The following is a 15,256-nucleotide window of genomic DNA, read 5'->3' as shown; positions in this document are numbered from 1 at the left end:
GTTGTGAAAATGTATGCGGCTACGGTTTGAATGGCTGCCTCCCGCATGTGTGCTGCGGACTAGTCCCCCTGTCAATAGACGGATTCGGGAGGAAATTTACGAGTCTCCGTTGGAGATGCCCTAATAAGAGTTTACTCCGCCGGATTCTCCTCTATTTATTGAGGATAGGTTAGAAATGCCCTTATACCACCCACAAGGTTGGGTACCTGACTGGTGCTGGCCATCACATAGCGAGAGCGAGCTCGCTGGCGGAGATAGCAGGGAGGAAGGGGTAGCTAGCGGCAGGGCCTTGCTGCCAAGAGATGAAGGAGGGTCCGGTGGAGTCCGCGGCCACGGGGTCCTTGGGGCCCGTCATAGCGAAGCTGGCTGCTCTGCTGGGCAGTGAGTACAAGCTTCGTTGGCGGACCAGAAGGGACGTCAAGTTCATCAAATCCAAGTTCAAGTCTATGCACTCTCTCCTATGGGCTACATGGGAGAGGGAGGTTCCGGATGCGGCATCAAAAGAGTCGAAGATGGCAGCGTTGCTCCTTGCCGACGACATGGACGACGCCGTCGACGACTTCATCCTCGCTATGGAGCCCAGCCGCAGAAGCAAGCGCTTGATACAGACAAAGATCGAAGCAAGCGCCTTCGAAGATTTCAAGAGAAGAGCAAGTGACGTCTCGGGGCGGTGGAAGAAGACTGCTCATCCCATCTGCACCTTATTTCCAAGAAACACCGCCATCTTAAGCCCGAGAAAGCCGACGCCTCGAGCTCATCCCTTTGTCCGCAAGAATGCATCAATGCTCGTACCTATGGACGAACCGATAAATGAGCTCGTCAAATTCCTCACAGGAGAAGATGCCGAGAGCACGCTTTCGCAGCCTCAGCTCAAAATGGCATCTATTCTTGGAATGGCCGGTATGGGCAAAACGACCCTCGCCGACCAAGTGTATGAGAAGATTGAAAATAAGTTCGACGCCCGGGCTTTTGTGTCAGTCACTCAAGGTGGTAACATCAAGGATGTTCTCGCCGGAATTCTTGAACAAGTAGCTGCTGAAAATACTACTGCGCCACCTGCTGGCACCGAAGCAGAATCCGAAGAACATATTCTCATCGACCAAATATCTGATTTCTTCAAGGACAAAAGGTACCCAAGTCAGAGCTTCAACTTATTTCTTTAACAGTGTCTATATATATATATATATATATATATATATATATATATATATATATATATATTTCATATATTTGAACAAAACGTCATTGGTGCCATCTATATTTAGTCAAATTTTTGAGTCATGGCTGTTACCAGTGCGATTTATGCTGAGTAAATAGGTAACTTTTTTGATTAAATTAATACAGAAAATAAGCACGATCATGGCATTGACAGCAATGAACATATACTGATATTCAATCAAATAAAACCATACTACGCAAATAGTAGATACATCTATGTATAACAATAGTACAACTAACACAGTAATAAACTGGAGAGGGATAAGGGACTTATACACTCCAATCGGCTAGTTGGCTGTAGCAGCAGCGGCCACGGCGGCCTCCTTCCTTGGCCGTCTTCTGATCAGCGGCAGCCTTCTCGACGGCGGCTCTCTTGACGTCGGTGGACATGATTATATGAAGGTGAAGCGGTCGTAGATGATGCAGTGGACGTGGACAAACAGTGGCGATCAATCGCATAGGAGATGCTCCCCAAAATTATATCTAATATGCCTTCGATAAACCAGATGTGTCTAACATGTCATTAACCAAATCAGTTAGGGTACGGCTTTTCCCATGGCAACCTCGTTTGACTGGATGAACAAGGAGGCGTCCTCTCATGAATAATGCTATGTTTCGCACAAAAAGAATCGAACTCATTCGAGAAGTACTCTCCATCACGATCTGGTTGGACTCATTTAATTTTCTTTTCAAGTTGATTCTTCACTTCTGCCTTATAAATAGCAATATCTAGCGGAATCATTTATTAACGTCATGAATTATTTCTTTCCACCTTTAGTTAATACAACATCCATCTCACAAAGATCAGAATTATGAGTTTTAGTGGTGCCAAGTGTCTCTCTTCCGCATCCTTGTGAGGTTTGCGAGGTTGCTTAGATTCCACACATGAATGACACTTAGAACCTTTGACTAAAGTAAAGCTCGAGATTAATTTTAATTTTGGTAGCCGCATCATAAGAGCAAAACTAATGTGACAAAGATGTGAATGCCAAACTTCAGATTCATTAACACAGAAACAAATATTGTTAACGACTTTAATATAAAAATATTTAAGGGAAAGGTGGAACATTCCTCCGCATTCATAACTTTTTCGAACAAATAGTCCATATTTCGTAACAACTAATTTATTAGACTCGAAGACCAACAAACACCAACCAGCAAAAAACAAAGAGGGTGACACGCTTAGGCCTTGTACAATGGGAGGTGCTTAGTGAAATAAACCAGGTTTTTCTTAAGCACAGGTGCTTATTTGTACAAGATAGAGGCTTAACTAAGCGTCTCTCCTGTAGAAATAGGCACCGGTGCTTTAGAAAAACCCGGTTTATTTTTTTAAGCATCTCTCTAAGCACCTCCCATTGTACAAGGCCTTATGCGTCATCTATTCTACCCCTCGGTCCCAAAATTATTTGTTTTAGATTTGTCTACATATGAATATATCTAGTCACATTTTAGCGTTAGATACATCCGTATCGAGATAAATTTAAAATAAGAATTTTGAGACGGTGGAAGTATTAAACTGCTGCGAGCCTGTTCCTTAAAAAACAAAAACTGCTTTGTAGAACGCCCGAGCGACCGTCTCCATAAGTCTATTACAGGACGCACAGACTGGCGCTGCTCCACAGGAAGAAGTACCGTCCATGCACGGATATGGTGTGTAGCCTTATAGATAAACTGCAAATAATTGGTGGCACCTGTCTTATTAGTATGATAGTACCTCCTCTATTTTCTTACCGCATTCCCATGTAGCCACCTACTTAATCTCAACAATATTTTCTTTTTTAAAATGGAGGCAAAATATTTGCCTCATCTATTAAATAAGAAAGGAAAAGTGTTTAGAGTTTTACAACAACATACACGGCATAATAATTACTCATGCAATAATAAAGCCCCTAGTCTTTTAGCACTCGCAGTAATTCAAAGCTTTGTCTCCTTCAATATGATGTTTGTTGGGAATCGTTGCATGGAAAATAAAAAAAATTATACGCGCACGCAATGATCTATCCATGAAGATGCATAGCAACGAGGGAGAGAGTGTCTACGTACCCTCGTAAACAGTAAGCAGAAGCGTTTCACAACACGATTGATGTAGTTGAACTTTCTTCGCGATCAAACTGATCTAGTACCGAACGTACGGCACCTCCGCATTCTGCACACGTTCAGCTCGGTGACGTCCTCCACCTTTTGATCCAGCAAGACGGCGAGGTAGTAAATGAGTCCGTCAGCACGACGGCGTGGTGACGAAGTGATCTCCACAGGGCTTCGCCTAAGCACTGCGAAAATATGACCGGGGATGTAAACGGTGGAGGGGGCGCCGCACACGGGTAACAATTAATCTGTTGTGTGCTACGCGCCCCCCCCCCCACACACACACACACACACACACACACACACACATATATATATATATATATATATATATATATATATATATATATATATATATATATATATATATATATATATATGTTGTGGGAGGGAGGGAGGAGCAGCCAAAGGAGGCGCCCAAGTAGGAGGAATCCTACTTGGGGTCCCTCCCAAGCCGCGCCCCCCTTTTCTTATTTGGAATGCGGGGAAAGGCAGGGGAGGGTGGCGACCCTCCCCCCTCCCATTTTTCTTTCTCCCATGAGAGAGAAAGGCAGGAGGGGCTAGCCCTCCCCCTTTTCCTTCCCTAGGGCTAGACAAACAAGGGAGGGAGCGCACCAGCCTCATTGTGGGCTGGTCTGTCCCCTCCTTTGGCATATAAGGCCCATAACTTGCCGGGGGTGCCCGGAACGCCCGGAACACCTTCCGGCCGGTACGTCCTGAAACACTTCCGGTGTCCAAATACCATCGTCCTATATATCAATCTTTACCTCTCGACCATTTTGAGACCCCTCTTCATGTCCGTGATCTCATCCGGACTCCAACAACATTCAGTCATCAAATCATATAACACTATATCGTCAACGAACGTTAAGTGTGCGGACCCTACGGCTTCGAGAACTATGTAGACATGACTGAGACACCTCTCTGGTCAATAACCAATAGCGGAACCTGGATGCCCATATTGGCTCCTACATATTCTACGAATATCTTTATCGGTCGAACCGTTATGACAACATACGTAATTCCCTTTATCCGTCGGTATGTTACTTTCCCGAGATTCGATCGTCGGTATCTTCATACCTAGTTCAATCTCGTTACCGGCAAGTCTCTTTACTCGTTCCTTAGTACATCATCCTGTAACTAACTCATTAGTCACTTGGTTGCAAGGCTTCTTATGATGTGTATTACCGAGAGGACCCAGAGATACCTCTCCGATACTCGGAGTGACAAATCATAATCTCGATCTATGCCAACTCAATAAACACCTCCAGAGATACCTGTAGAGCATCTTTATGATCACCCAGTTACATTGTGATGTTTGATAGCACACAAGGTATTCCTCCGGTATCCAGGAGTTGCATAATCTCATAGTCAAAGAAATATGTATTTGGCATGAAGAAAGCAATAGCAATAAACTGAACGATCAATATGCTAAGCTAACGGATGGGTCTTGTCCATCACATCATTCTCCTAATGATGTGATCCATTATCAAATGACAACACATGTCCATGGTTAGAAAACCTTAACCATCTTTGATCAACGAGCTAGTCTAGTAGAGGCTCACTAGGGACATGGTGTTGCCTATGTATCCACACATGTATCTGAGTTTTTGATTAGTATAATTCTAGCATGGATAATAGACCTTTATCATGAACAGAGAAATATGATAATAACCATTTTATTATTGCCTCTAGGGCATATTTCCATCAATTTTAAGAAGATTAAGCGGCGGCGTACACTTGTGACAGAACACCCCGGCATTTCGCTCATTCCAAATTGTCCAGGAAACAAGCATAGTGAGGGAGGCCATAGCGCTCCGGTTGTGGACGTGGTTGCTGGTTCTCTTGTCCCACCATTTGTGGACGGAGTTGTCAAGGTAACAATCGATGGTGCCCATGTGCGCAAGGCCGAGCTTGGCGATGATTAATCTCCAAAGCCTAACATGTAGCGACACTTGACGAGGAAATGTGCACCCGTTTCTTGCTCTATTTTGCAGAGAGGCAAAGGCCACAATTTTCCTAACCCCACCTCTTCACGCGATCGGCGATCCAAATCCTATCTTGGATAGCCAACCATGCAAAAAAAATTACCTCTGGGGGAGCCCAAACCTTTCAAACCATGTGGTCCATAGGGGAAAGAGTTAATCCAAGAAACCGAGCCTTATATGCATTGGCCACCGTGTAGATTCCGTCGTTCGAGTGCTTCCGAACAATATCATCCTCAATTTTCTCATCAAGATGGAAGTCATTTACAAGCATCCAAAGAGTGAAAAATTCCCGAATATGTTCACCGGTGATGACGGTGTTGTAGCTGATTTTGAAAATCCATGCATTTCATTTGAGAGACTCCCTAACCTTCCAGTTCTTTCTCCTCGAAGCCTCATAATTAGCGGTGCAATATCCTTGGGTTTGCGCCCAAGAAGCCAAGGGGAATCCCAAAATGGTGTTTTGGCTACGTCTCCCACTGTGATAGTAGTCGAAGCATAAAAAAGTTGAGATCATCCTCCGTGCAAGGGTTGCCAAAGCCTACACATAATCTGTGTGGTTTCCTTCCACTCATACCAAGGCCAGCATGTGCAAACTTGTCGGTATTAAGAACCCCAAGGCCTCCATACTCCTTTGGCCTACAAACCATATCCCAATTAACCTTGCATTTCGCACCCGTCGTCTTGTCCGCACTGGATCAAAAAAGGCTCTTTCTATCTTGATTAGGTTATGGAGAGTGCTTGGCGGCACGATGAAAGGCGTGATGGAGTACACCGCTTGGGAGCATAGAACCGACTTGACGAGGGCCGTGCGACCAATAGTTGTGATGTTTCGGCCCTCCTAAGAAACCAAATTGTCGGCCGCCTTGTCCTCAAGATATTGGAAACCCACCTTCTTAAGCTGCCAAACTAGGAGTGATACAATATGAAGAACATTGTCTTGAAGTGGCTCGAGGAAGCATTGTGTTGTTTTGGTACCGGGAGCCCGCTTCGATACAACCCCCCTACAAAACTTATAAAGGGTAATATGGACCTTTGACACACCGTATGCTATACGCCGTACGGAGACCTCTTGTACGAGACAAAGCGTCTAGTCTGTCCCATTAAGTCACATCCATCAGTTTTGTATGTAGGCAACGCAAAAAGGATGACCCACCAGGAATCGAACATGGATCCTCGCACTATTCAGACGCCCTGCCTACCACCCGACCTACCGGCTGTTTTTAATTTTCTACAGCGCGTATCGTATAAACACAAATAACACGTCTACATATAAAAACATTTCTGATAAAAATCGAAACTTTTCTTGAAAAAATGTGAACAACTTGGAAAGGTCGAATATTTCATGGAAAGCAAATAATTTATAAAACTCCAAACTTTTTTGAAAAAATTGAACAATTTTGAAATTATGTAGAATTTTTTGGAATTCCTTACATTTCTTTAAAAAATGTGAACTGTTTATAAAAATACAAGTAAATTAAAAAAATAATAAAAATAAAAACACGAAAAGGTTTCAAAAACATGATTTTTAAGAACACAAACATTTTTCTAAAATTCGGCCAAAATTTGTAAAAAGCAAACATTTTCTGGATGTGTGAAATTTTTTGGATGCAGGAACATTTTTTCAAATACATGTTTTTTAATTTGTGATTTTTTTTGACAAAAGGACTATTTTTTTAACTTCCAATCTTTTTAAAGCATGACAATTTTTTATATTCTTGAACATTTTTTGAAACGAACAAAATAAGAAAATTGAACAGAATTTTAATAACATGTATATCGTTTGAAAACGTGAACAATTTTGTAAAATTGCAAACTGATTTAGAAATCCCCAATAGGCACCTGACGGGAGCGATACCGTCGCCTAGTTTGTCCGAGGCCTGAACTTTTTTTCCTTCTATATTTTTTATTCTTCTCTTTTGTCATCAATTCATTTTCTCCCTTTTGAACTTTATAATTCTTTTGAAATCTAGTCAAAAAATCAAAATATTGTTTGGAATACCAAAGTAACAGTTTTTAGCAAATGTTTTAAATTATGATTCTAAATTCTTTTTTCATAAATAAATTTTTTTCATGTGCTTATATAACCAATTCAAGGCACCATGCCAAGTTGTTTGAGTTTTCGACAATTTCTACATTTTCTAGAGTTTTCTCGACGAAAATGGCCGATAAATGGCTGGACATGACGCAACTTGCATATTGTGTTGGAAATTGTTCAAACCTGGCACGGATGCCTGTCATGGGCATGCCCACCTGCTAGCAAAAGTTGAGATCATTTCATGCATATACAAAAATAGACCATGTTCGACGGAGGTGTTTGCGTATGCTAGAAGAGTCCGTTTGAGAGCGGGGTTTTTTTCGGCATCCATCAAATGATCCCAAATTTTCCTTGAGTGTATATGACCAATTCGAGGTACCATGCCAAGTTTTCTGATGTTTCCACAATTCTTGTATTTTCTGGAGTTTTCTCGGTGAAAAATGGGAGATAAATGGCCGAACGTAACACAACTTGCATACAGTGTCGAAAATAGTTCAAATCTGGCAAGAATATCTATCATAGGCATGCCCACCAACTAGCAAAACTTCGGGTCATTTTAAGAATGTCCAAAACTAGACCATGTTCAGCGGAAGCCAGACTGCTTTGTTTGAGTGCACATTATTTCTCGACATCCTTGAAATGGCTCCAAAAAATGTTCATGTCCTTGTATGACCAATTTGAGGCACCATGCGAATTTTTTTGGTTTTTGACATTTTTTGTATTTTCTAGTGTTTTCTCGGTGAAAAATGGCCGATAAATGGCCGGACGTGACGCATCTTGCACACCGTGTCGGAAATCCTTCAAACCTGGCAGGGATGCATACCATGGGCATGCCCATATTTTGGAAAAAAAATGAGGTCATTTTATTTATGTCCAAAAATAGACCATGTTCAACATAGGGTGTCCGAGTAGGCCAGAAGGTTCGTATGAGAGCACTTTTTTCGGCATCGTCAAATGAATCCAATTTTTTCCATGATTTTATATGAACAATTCAAGGCACTGTGCCAAGTTGTTTGAGTTTTTGACAATTCTAGAACTTTCTGGAGTTTTCTTGGTGAATAAAAGTTGATAAATGGCCGGACATGATGCAACTTGCATAAGGTGTCGGAAATCATTCAAACCTGCATGGATGTCTGCCATGGACATGCCCATCTGCTGGCAAAAGTTGGGGTCCTTTCATTTATGTCCAAAATGAGACCATGTTTCACGTTGGTTGTCCGTGTAGGCCAGAAGGGTCCGTATCCATAGTCCAAAAAAAACCATCAGTTGAGAGGAGTGTGCCACACTAGGGCAGACTGGTCCATTCGTGAGCATGTAATTTTCCCTAATTAGAATGCTTTTGTTATTTGCAATTTTTGTCATTATCAATCAACATGAGTATTTTATATGTCCTCACCATTTTCTTGAAATTTGTCAATAATTTTGGATGCTTCTGTTATTTCTAAGTTCCGTCATTATCAATCAACATGAACTTTTTTTTGCAACCCAACCATTTCTTAAATTTGTGAAAAGTTCACGAATTTGAAAAAAATAAAAATAAAAATAAAACCGGGTTTTAAATAAAACCATTATATAAAAGAACAAAACCCATTTTTAAAAAACACAAACACAACTGGTCAGGAAATTCACAAACTTACATTTGCCACATAAGCCAAAAAGAAAAGTGTTCAGGTCATGTTAAAAAAATGTTCAACAAGAAAAGTGTTCAAGTTGAACTAACATTTCTCTTTAAAATTTTCAAATTGTTCATGCTTTTAGAAAATATTGTTCAATTTTTTATAAAAAATGTGCTTTTTTTGAGAAAAATGACGTTTTCAAAATTTGTTCAGGTTGTTCACAAAATTGTTGGATTTTAAAACATTATCTGATTTATTAAAAATTATTCAGAATTTCCAACATATGTTCGAAAAAATTGAAAATGTGTCCGGAGTCTACATTGGTGTTACCTATGTCCGGGATTTCTAGGCTAGAGGAAGTCCACTTTTGTAAGGCCGGTTCCTATATATTCCCTACGCCTGAATTAATAGCCAGTTTGTTAATCGATGAAAATTAATTTCAAGCAGTTAAGAGCAAGTTGCGGTCTGATTGGGACATGGCCCATGCGCCATGCAGCCAATATATGCGTGTGGTGCAGCAATGCCTGCGGGAGCGTTGATGGATGTGAGGAGGTTTGACAATTAATTTACGGTACAGTTAAAACCATTCAATCATGCTCACTAATTGGGCAGATTCAAAACAAAAAATCGGCCCTGATGTGCCTTTGTTTTGGCAATACTGTGGGTCGGCACAATAAATCCGGACAACCTAATTCTTAAGTTTGAACGCTCCAAGTTTTTCACAGACACTAATCATCCCAACAGGTGAGCCACTCACCCTCACGTGCAAGAGGTCTATGGTTAGATTCCTAGTATGCCGGTGAACGGCCGCACTCTCTACACCGGTCACTAATGGGCCGGCCCATTAGGCAGATGGCGTATACACTTCGGTGGGTGGTCGACGTATTTAAAAAAAAAATCAACCACTCAATTTTTTTTAAGAAAAGACTATCCTACCCTTTTTTATGAAGGGGTATGGGTAAATCTTCTCTGTTGATGTGTTTAAGGTGGTTGTATCAAAGCGAACGTGTTTGGTACCGGGTTTCGATAATTATAGTATTGGCAACAGAGTCCACACTGAGTGCTAGCGGAAGCATAGTGATTTTTTTAAGAAGGAAAAATACTGGGCTCTTTATCAGATATATTATTTATTATTCAAAAAGGTTAGAAAAAGTCAGCCAGTGAAGCCGAAAAGTCGACCAAAATCAACCCTTAGGTCGCATGCCTCGTGACATATTATTGATATTAACACCAACCTATGAAAAATCCAATGGCAAGTGACTGAAACTACTATATAAAAAGTACACACAACTCCTAGGTGACTGGCGCCTTCCAAATGTTTGAGAGTGCTCGATCGTATAGCACTACTGACTTACTGAGAGTAGCATGCGCACACAAGGTGGTCTTCAGGTGTCCTTCCGTCATCTTCTAGTTTTGCATTCCAAACAAGTGGCTTGCCTTCGTAGAGGGTCCGGATCGATTGATCCTTCCACATGATTCTCGGCTTTGGTCTTGCAGGCCCAGCTTGCCGATTTGGTAAACATAGTGTCGGGGTAGGATAATATTTAACCACCGACATGTGCCAAAGTTGTGAGAGGGAGAGGACTGACTCGTTGGCCGTGGAAAGCGGGGTGAGCCAGCCACATCGGCTAGGTGTCATGGCGGGTCGCTTTCATATACTTCCTCTATTCCTAAACATACATCTTTTTAGAGATTTTAATACGGACTACATACAAAGTAAAATAAATGAATCTACACACTAAAGTATGTCTATATATATCCACATGTTGTTCCTATTGAAATATCTAAAAAGAATTACATTTAGAAACGGAAGAAGTATGTCACATTTTATCATGCAGTCGCTCATTGAGTCATTGGCCAAACCTATGCTGCAAGATGTCAATTAGAAAGAACTAGCAAAGTTCCTAAGCCTTGCAGACGCAAGGTTTTATATATGTGGCAGATGTAAACTACTTAAAGTAGTATGTGCATTGAGAAGATGTACTATTTCATCCGGTATATAGAAAATTTAGCAGCAAATAGATTTCGATTGTACTTATGATTATTATATAGATAAATATTTACAGCTAAGAGTGGTGGCAATTAATAAGACTAACTATCGTATTTTTTAAACTTGAATAGGTACCTAGTCATAATTGATGATATATGGCATTGGGAAGAATGGGAAACAATCAGGAAGTCTCTTCCTGAGAATAATTTGGGCAGTAGAGTTGTGACAACAACTCGAATGAACGCTGTAGCCCGGATGTGGCGTGATGATTGTGATGCCTTGCTCCACAAGATGCACCCTCAGTTTGACCGTCAGGGAAGATGGGTCTACAAAATTAGTGGTACGCAAGATGTTTGCACCAAGATAATATCTAGGAATGCCACCAAGATGGTCGGAAAAGGTTTCGACAGAAAACATCCTGTTGTGGGTATGTGTAGTGGTATGCCGTTGGCAGTGGTCTGTATGTTGTCAGCAGTAGCAAAAGAGCGAGAGAAACAAGCTGAGCAAGGGGTAGATGCAAAGACACGTGATGTGCAAGATATGGTTGAGAAACAAGTTAGGAGACATGGAATTCAGAATACACCAGGGTTCGAACCATTGGTAGAGAGTTTGCAGCTTGGCTACAATGACCTTCCTCATCATATGCTGAAGAGCTGCTTGTTGTACTGCAGTCTGTATGCTGAGCAACACGATTTTGCAAGGGATGAAACAGTCAGTCGATGGTTGGCCGAAGGATTTGTACACAAAGAGGAAGCAGGAGATTACTACGCAGAGCTTTTCAGCAGGGGGTTCATCTTTGAGATAGCGTATGAGTCTGAGAACATGGTCATGTTCGGCTACAGAATGCACCCTATGATGCGAAATTTCCTTAAATGGAAATCGCATGAGGATAATTTCATTATTACACACAGTTCTTCCGACATCCAATCCTCTCCAATCCGTCGGCTATGCATTGACGATTGGGCAGGCAGCGATCCCTCGTCAGGAACTGATTGGTCTCATATTCGGTCCCTTGTTGTTTTTAAAGATGCCGAGAGGGTCCCCTACAAGCAGTTGGCACGGCTGCGAGTGCTGGATGTTCAAAAGAATCATGCTCTTGATAATCATCATCTGAAGGATATGTGTGGACTGCCCCGTGTGAGGCACTTGTTGGGGGAGCTTGGGCCTCGAATCACCGAGATCCCATCAGAGATAGGAAAACTGCAACGCCTGGAAACTTTGGAGGTGAGGAACACATGCAGCACGGAGCTACCCGTTGAGATTGGACGCCTGAAACAACTGAGGACTCTGCTTGTACCTGGAAATGAGCTGAAAGTTCTTCCCAGGGAGATCGGGCGCCTGCAGCAATTGGAAACTTTGGACATGAGTAGGAACGAAGGTCTCGTGGAGCTGCCTAGTGAGATAGGTTGTCTGCAGCAGCTAAGGAATCTGGGTGCGGATAATACAGGGATCACAAAGATGCCAAAGGAGATCGGGAAACTGCAGCAATTGAAGAATCTGAACATGAGTAAAACAATGATGACGGTGCTACCAAAGGAGATCATGAAGCTGCAGAATTTGGAGAAACTAGACTTGACTGGTACACAGGTGGAGAAGATACCATGGAAAACAGGGGGGCTAAAGGAACTCAAGAGTTTGGCGTTAGATCGCGGCATGGGTGCTTTACCCTTGGATGTCTGTCAGCTTTCAGAATTGGTGACATTGCCTGAGTGCATCCGCCAAGCTCGTTTTTTGTCTTGGATAGCCGAGGAGAACCTGTTCTTCCAAATATCTGACATGGCGTGTGAAGGGGGGCTAGTCGTGGGAGCCAACCAGATGCGCATCCCGCCGTGGATCAAGGATCACTTCAACGACCTTGCCTTGCTGGATATCAAGGTCTGCAAACTAGAGGAGGAAGATCTCGAGATTCTGCGGGAGATGCCCACACTGCGTGAGCTGTCACTAAGGTTCCAAGTAGTACCAAAAGAGCCTGTAGTCATAAGCGCCAAAGGGTTCGCAAGCCTCTGGTGCTTTTGTGTTGACAGCCGAGTGCCACGGGTTACCTTCCAAGAAGGAGCGATGCCGCGGTTGGGGGTACTTAAGTTCCAGATCCAGTCCTATGGTGGCCCTCCAAATAAAGACCCTTTGGGTATCACGCACCTCGTGAACCTCGGATTTGTCCAGATTGGATGCAACGAGGAATGGTATCGAGCAGACAGCCCGTGCATCATGGCCACCGTTGACGAAGCTCGTGAGCACCCAAACAATATCTCCATCAAAATCAATGGGATAAATGTAGCCGGCCAGGACGAAAGTAGCAGTGAGGACGAGGAGGAATGGAGCGTTGGGACGGATGATGCCGGAGAAAACAGCAGCAGCGAGACGGGTGAGGCCGACTAGAGCCATGCTTAATTCATCATTCTGCCAAAATATACAGGGTGATGATCTGTCTGACACTTTTTTTCATGAACGTAGGAGTTTAACTGGCAAGCTTAATAACAAATACACTAACTTAACACTTGTTTTCTCTTCTTCTCCTTACTTAATGTAGCACGCAGGTGATTACAAGCGGAATCTGTATTGCTGCTATCCCAAAAGCAGCCTAGCCACCGTGCTAAACGAGGAATGGTGGACATACCTTCCTGCTGCAGGTTGAATGTTACATGCATGCTCATCAAGCTTTCCGTGTCCTCTACTCTCTTGTACCTCCGTACAGCAAAAACGTCCTACATTAGTTTACAGAGTGAGTATTTGTTTTCAAGCCATCTAGCATTGATTGCTTACCTTTTGTTTCCAAGTTGATTTGTTGTTCCCTCTGTGAGCCTATTACGCTGGCATCAAATTTGTATTCTCTGTTCTATTCTATTAAGTAATCAGCGGAAAGTACTGCCTACTGCCTGCTTGTAATATTATGTTATATAATCCAAGGGATCTATACAATGTGGTGTTTGATGTAATAGTTAACAAAGCTCTGTTATGTAATGATAATAATTGTGACAATTTGTACTCAGACTGTAGTTTTGTTCTCTCTTCACATATTGGATAAAATTTCATTACTTACAGTTCTAACATTTGATTTTTTGGCATAAAAGACCATCTGCTGAACGCTATTGACAGAAAGGACCACCTATGGGTGCAAATGACAGATCTACCATGACGGCAGGCCTGGCAACTAACACGTGGCACCTGCCACCAAAGACCTAGGAGGCAGCCTCGCCATAACAGGTTTCTCGGCCACACGCTCGCTGCAATGGAATGGGAGGGCCCTGCCGCCACACTCTCTCGCGGCACCCTCGCCATAACAGGTTTCTCGGCCACACGCTCGTTGCAATGGAACGGGAGGGCCCTGCCGCCACACTCTCTGGCGGCAGCTCGCAGTGCACTACGCCCGACGTGACACTGGACACTAGTAGAAAAAACCCCATTTGTCCCGGTTCATAAGGCCCATTTGTCCCGGTTGCCGAACCGGAACTAAAGTGTCGGTACTAAATCCCAACACCTTTAGTCCCGGTTCGCCCACGAACCGGGACAAATGGGGCTCCACGTGGCCGCTGCGGCTTGCCCAGGCAGGGGGGCCTTTTGTTCAGGTTGGTGCCACCAACCGAGACCAAAAGGCTTCCACGTGTCAGCAGTTCAGGGGTTGGGGTTTTTGTTTTTTTTTCTGAAGGGGGGGGGGGGGGGTTGGGGGTTTTGGGGGTTTTATAGGGTTAATTTAGGGGTTTCATATATTGTGTTAGCTAGCTAATAGAGAGAAGTGTCCTCTCTTATCTCCGTGCTTGGTCGACTCTACGTATTATACGTATAGAGAGGACTCGACACGCTAGCTAGCTAGTAAGAAAATGAATGAAACCATTATACACAAAAGATCGTCGATCATGAACATATAGAGAGAAGTGATCGACCTCTCCTTCTCCGAGAGATTGGCCGAACAACAAATTTTCGTATATCTATCCGACGCTACTGGCTACGTATATACAATATAAGATCTCTTACAATCCCCTAACATCTGAACTCAACTTCCACGTGGTATTCTCCGTCTTTGTCGATGACGTGGTCAAGAAAGAATCCCGCCAATTCCTCTTGAATTGCTCGTATGCGATCTTTTGGTAGGAGTTCATCCCGCATCTGCCACATCTAATTTGAAGAAGGGGGTCAATACATATATATGAATGAAACTCAACACAAATGATGGTAATAAAATAAAATTGTGAATATTATTGCTTACGCACTTCATATTGTTTTTTAGAGTAGCCCCGCTCACAGGTCGTGTGGGGGATGAACTCACAAATGTAGTATCCACAGTAATTATTCCCGGGTTCCTGCCACAACCACTTTACAAGAAATA

General features: G+C 42.8%; 1 protein-coding gene across 2 annotated transcripts; it reads left to right on the top strand.

Annotated features, from left to right (window-relative positions):
• Positions 1–213: 213 nt before the first annotated feature.
• Positions 214–13,804, top strand: LOC120975335 (disease resistance protein PIK5-NP-like). 2 transcript variants are annotated; one of them, XM_045234630.2, is made up of 3 exons: positions 214–1,129; positions 11,064–13,297; positions 13,463–13,804. In XM_045234630.2, exons 1-3 carry the CDS (start codon positions 303–305, stop codon positions 13,471–13,473), a joined length of 3,072 nt encoding a protein of 1,023 aa, XP_045090565.1. In that variant the 5' UTR covers positions 214–302; the 3' UTR covers positions 13,474–13,804. The 2 variants fall into 2 exon arrangements, with proteins under 2 accessions (XP_045090565.1, XP_045090564.1); XM_045234629.2 differs by having other exon boundaries at positions 11,064–13,349.
• The last annotated feature ends 1,452 nt before the right edge of the window (positions 13,805–15,256 follow it).

This window comes from Aegilops tauschii, chromosome 3, assembly GCF_002575655.3.
Source record: "Aegilops tauschii subsp. strangulata cultivar AL8/78 chromosome 3, Aet v6.0, whole genome shotgun sequence".
Taxonomy (NCBI): Eukaryota; Viridiplantae; Streptophyta; class Magnoliopsida; order Poales; family Poaceae; genus Aegilops; species Aegilops tauschii.
This window is presented reverse-complemented; position numbering and strand designations above follow the sequence as displayed.